At 51.4% G+C, this 5,205-nt stretch overlaps 1 protein-coding gene across 1 annotated transcript; it reads right to left on the bottom strand.

Annotated features, from left to right (window-relative positions):
• Positions 1–257: 257 nt before the first annotated feature.
• On the bottom strand, positions 258–1,756 carry LOC117833828 (probable carboxylesterase 18). Its single transcript, XM_034713429.2, has one exon. The coding sequence runs from the start codon at positions 1,533–1,535 to the stop codon at positions 474–476; it is 1,062 nt and encodes a 353-aa protein (XP_034569320.1). The 5' UTR covers positions 1,536–1,756; the 3' UTR covers positions 258–473.
• Positions 1,757–5,205: the final 3,449 nt, after the last annotated feature.

Below are 5,205 nucleotides of genomic sequence, written 5' to 3'. Positions count from 1 at the left end.
ATTTAGGTAAGGATTTTGATTACAGTGTCAATTGATTATGAACCACCACATGTAATGGAATTTATTGCCTTCAGTAATCACATTACGTTACATTTGAGCTAACCAACACCGCGACTCACAGTTTATTAAACCATTGTTTGGTTCACTGCTGCTGTTGCACAGTTTTAACACAATGCCCAGACGTCAACCCAACTACTCACTAATCCTCTCTTGCCAATAGGCTTTCTTCAGTCCCCGTCAGACATTTTCACCCCACATCACGAAATCACCGACTGTATTAGTTAGAAAATTAATTTACATCACCCATCAGACCCATCATGTATACCAAACTTACCAAAGTAAACATTAACAATCACACACATTTTCTACTCTCTCAACCACGCAACCACACGTCCAAACGCCACAATGCAACCAGCCAGTCCAACAAGCACACGCCACGAGCGCACAACACTGACAACGACGGCGAGCAACCATTATGGTTGGTCACTCGCCGCCGCCCCACCACCGGCGCTCTCGGCGACGAACTCGGCGATGCGGATGATGAAGTCCCGAGCGTCGTCGAACCCGGGGAAGACGTAGAACGCGTGGATGGCGTCCGGGTACTCGGCCACGCGCACGTCCTTGCCCATGCCCTTGAGCATCTCGCCGTACCGGCGCTGCCAGTCCTGCAGCGGGTCGAAGCCGCCGACGGCGAGCAGCACGGGCGGGAACGCCGGCGAGTCGAGCCCGGGCGCGGCGGCCGGGTGCGCGAAGTTCGCGGCCTCGTGGGTGCGGTCGGCGCCGGGCGGCAGGAACGCGCGCCACATCCAGTCGGTGCGGTCGACGGACACGATGGGCGCGGCGCCGTCGAGCCGGAGCTCGGCGTCGGTGCGCTCCTCGCCGCCGAAGAAGGGCTGGATGGCGATCAGGCCGGCGAGACGGACGTTCCGGAAGGAGGCCGCGTCGGCTGCGTAGCGGCGGGCCACGTGGTGCGCGATGTTGCCGCCGGCGCTGTCCCCGGCGACGTAGCAGCGGGAGACGTCGAGAGGGAGCAGGTGGTTTTTGGGGTCGTCGAGGAAGCGGAGCGCGGCGATGCCGTCGTCGTAGGGCGCCGGGAACCGGTGCTCGGGCGCGCGGCGGTAGTCGACGGAGAGCACCGCCGCGGAGGCGTACCGCGCGATGCGGCGACACGCGGCGTCGTAGGCCGGGGACGCCGCGGACAGGAACGCGAACCCGCCGCCGTGGAAGAAGACGATCACGGGGAGGGTAGACGCCTTCGCCGTCGCCGCGGCGGCAGCCGGGTGGAAGAGGCGCGCGCGGAGGCGGGAGGCCCGGTCGAGGACGACGTCCCGGGACGCGACGCCGCGGCACGGGGAGGAGATGGCCGGGACGCGCGGGTCCAGCAGCGACAGCGCGAAGCGGTTCAGCGTGCCGTCGGCGCGGCGGGTGGCGTCGGCGACGCGGTCCACGACCTTGAGGGACAGCCGCATGAGGCGCGACATCGGCGGCTTCGGCTTCCGCGGCGGCGGCGGCGGTGTCGTGGGAGTCTCCGCCATGGATGGGCACCGCGAGGACGACGCGATCGGTCGCTGTGGGCTAGGCCTTAAGGTCCCCAGGGCCCGTACTTATACGGGCCGGGCCGTAAGCGTGGTTTTCAAGTTTCAGCTGCTACTGATGATTGGTTTTTCGGCTGGCTGGATGATTGGTTTTTTGGAATTGCTACTGCTCAGTCGTCCGATATGAACGACCAGCCACGGTAAAGTTTAGTTCCTATTCGATGTTTGATACTAATTATAACTATTAAATATAGTCTAATTACAAAACTAATTGCACAGATGGAGGCTAATTCGCAAGATGAATCTATTAAGCCTAATTAATCCATGATTTGATTGTTGGGATACGAGGTAGGCTACGCTAGCGTAAATCAAAATTTCTACCGCGTATAACCAGGAAGAACTGCCGTATAAGGATCACGGGATTACCACTCGACGCACTACTGGTGCGGAAGATGTAGATATGCGTCGGTGCAGTGAAGACGATCACGTAGTCGTACGTAGTCGAACAACGTAGTCGTACGTAGTCGATCACGTCCAGCAGCTCCTCAGCAGCTCGTCCACGTGCACAGCAAGATCGCCTCCGGTGCCGCGGCTCGTCGTCGGCTCGTCGTGGCTCGTCGGCGGCTCGTCGATGGCTCGTCCAAGTGCTGCAGGCGCAACACCTCCAAGGTATCCACACGTGCAGGGAGGAAGCGTCGCAAGCCGGATTGCTAGATCCGCGAGTTGCAACAGGCGAGGGCGTGAGAGGCGCGGCAAGTGTGTTCAGCCAAAAGGTGTGAAACCCTAGGGCGCCCCCACCCCTCTATTTATAGGGGTTCCTGATGGGCCTCTGGATCCGAGGCCCATTAGTACTCCTAAACCTAATCCAACTCGGATCAGATCCGAATTGGGCTTCCAGCCCCTTAAGTGTGTGACCCTATGGGTTCGGATACGTATAGACATGGCCCGAGTACTCCTACTCGGCCCAATAGTCGGTAGCGGCCTCTAGCAAGACGTGCCAACTCCTATACGCATACGAAGATCATATCAGACGAACCATCACAACATAATATACATGCTATTCCCTTTGCCTCACGATATTTGGTCTAGCTTCAAGCCGACCGCTCTTTCTCGATCCTGTGATTCGGAATCCCTTTGTAGGTTAACTCTTAACCGTACGTAGCATGGCCATGCATTTTCCGATCCGATCACTCGAGGGGCCCAGAGATATCACTCTCAATCAGAGAGGGGCAAATCCCATCTTGATTGACCATGTCTCATAGCATGCTTCTTGACAAACCCGAAAGCTACCTTTATAACTACCCTGTTACGGCGTAGCGTTTGATAGCCCCTAAGTAGGTCAATCCACATCTAGAATACATGCGACAATCTCAGGTCTAAGGACAAAGCGTATATGTTGTTTAAAGAGAGAACTACTTCTCGTGTTGGGTCAGTCCTAACACATGTCTCCACATATGTCCACATTTTTAGTTCAACATCTCCATGTCCATGACTTGTGAAACATAGTCATCAACTAATACATGTGCTAGTCTAATATTCATGTGTGTCCTCACATGAACTCTGACTAGGGACAACTTTAGAATAACCATACAAGTAAAGAGTTTCACATACAATTCACATAATTGCAAATCAATTCAAGTAGCCTTTAATGGATATTCAATGAACACAATATACAAATCATGGATACAAATGGAATATCATCATCTCTATGATTGCCTCTAGGGCATACCTCCAACAGTCTCCCACTTGCACTAGAGTCAATCTAGAAGGTACCTAATACCCATAGCTCTTACATGCGCATCATGCTTAGCCTGCGGGAGTGGTTTTGTCAACGGATCAGAAATGTTCAGATCCGTGTGTATTTTGCATATCTTGATCTCACCCCGGTTAACGAAGTCTCGAATGAGATGAAATCGCCGCATTACGTGTTTGTTCTTCTGGTGGTTCCTTGGCTCCTTTGCTTGCGCAATTGCCCCATTATTATCACAGTAGAGATTCAATGGGCTGGACGCATTCGGGAACACACCAAGCTCAATGAGGAAATTCCTTATCCAAACACCTTCCTTCGCGGCTTCCGAAGCCGCGATGTACTCGGCTTCTGTTGTAGAATCGGCCACCGTCTCCTGCTTGGAACTCTTCCAACTAACAGCACCACCATTTAGCGTGAACACAAATCCTGATTGTGACTTTGAATCGTCTCTGTCGGTTTGGAAACTAGCATCGGTGTAACCTGTTACAACGAGCTCCTCCTGACCTCCATAGACGAGGAACATATCTTTAGTCCTTCTCAAGTACTTAAGAATGTTTTTCACCGCTGTCCAGTGACTCTCACCTGGATCAGATTGGTGTCTGCTTGTCATACTTAGCGCATATGAAACATCTGGGCGAGTACTTATCATTGCATACATGATAGATCCAATAGCCGAGGCATATGGTACTCTACTCATGCGATCCCGCTCATCAGCAGTCGAAGGACACTGAGTCTTGCTGAGATGTATGCCATGTGACATAGGCAAGAACCCTTTCTTTGCCTCTTCCATGCTGAACCGCTTCAACACTTTGTCAATATAAGTATCTTGGCTCAAACCTATAAGCCTTCTCGATCTATCTCTATAGATCTTAATACCCAGAATATATGCCGCTTCCCCTAAGTCCTTCATCGAAAAACTATTTTTCAATGAAGTCTTTACGGACTCAAGCATAGGAATGTTATTTCCAATCAGTAATATGTCATCCACATATAAGATTAGAAATACTACAGAGCTCCCACTAACCTTCTTGTAAACACAAGACTCTTCTTCGTTCTTGGTGAAGTCAAACCCTTTGACTACTTCATCAAAACGAATGTTCCAACTCCTAGATGCTTGCTTCAATCCATAAATGGATCTCTGAAGCTTGCATACCTTTCCAGCATTTTTCGGATCGACAAAACCCTCGGGCTGTATCATATACACGTCCTCAGCTAGGTTTCCATTCAGGAAAGCTGTCTTGACATCCATCTGCCATATCTCATAATCGAAATATGCAGCTATAGCTAGAATAATCCGAATGGACTTAAGCATCACTACGGGCGAGAAGGTCTCGTCGTAGTCAACTCCTTGAACTTGTCGAAAACCTTTTGCGACAAGTCGTGCTTTATAGATGTGAACATTTCCATCCATGTCCTTTTTCTTCTTATAGATCCACTTGCACTCTATGGCTTTAACACCATCAGGCGGGTCAACCAAGTTCCAAACTTGATTGTCTCCCATGGACTCTATTTCGGATTGCATGGCACTCTGCCATTTTTCGGAGTCTGGGTCCATCATTGCTTCTGCATATGTCGCAGGCTCATCATTGTCCAACAATAATATTTCCCGCATTTCGCGGAGCCTTGCCGACCTTCGTGGTTGTGGCGGTGCTTCTCTTGCCATGGGTATCTCAACTTGTTCTGCTACCTTAGCATCACTCATTGATTCTTGCCCGATTGGCTCATCTTGAACTTCTTCAAGATGCACTGTCTTTCCACTCTTTTCTCCTTTGAGAAACTCTTTCTCTAGGAAAACCCCGTTCCGAGCGACAAACACTTTGCCTTCTGATCGGTTGTAGAAAAAATATCCCAAAGTTTCCTTTGGATATCCCACAAAAATGCACTTATCCGACTTGGGTGTGATCTTGTCCGACTGAAGTC

The sequence above is a fragment of the Setaria viridis genome, chromosome 8, assembly GCF_005286985.2.
Source record: "Setaria viridis chromosome 8, Setaria_viridis_v4.0, whole genome shotgun sequence".
Lineage (NCBI taxonomy): Eukaryota > Viridiplantae > Streptophyta > Magnoliopsida > Poales > Poaceae > Setaria > Setaria viridis.
This window is presented reverse-complemented; position numbering and strand designations above follow the sequence as displayed.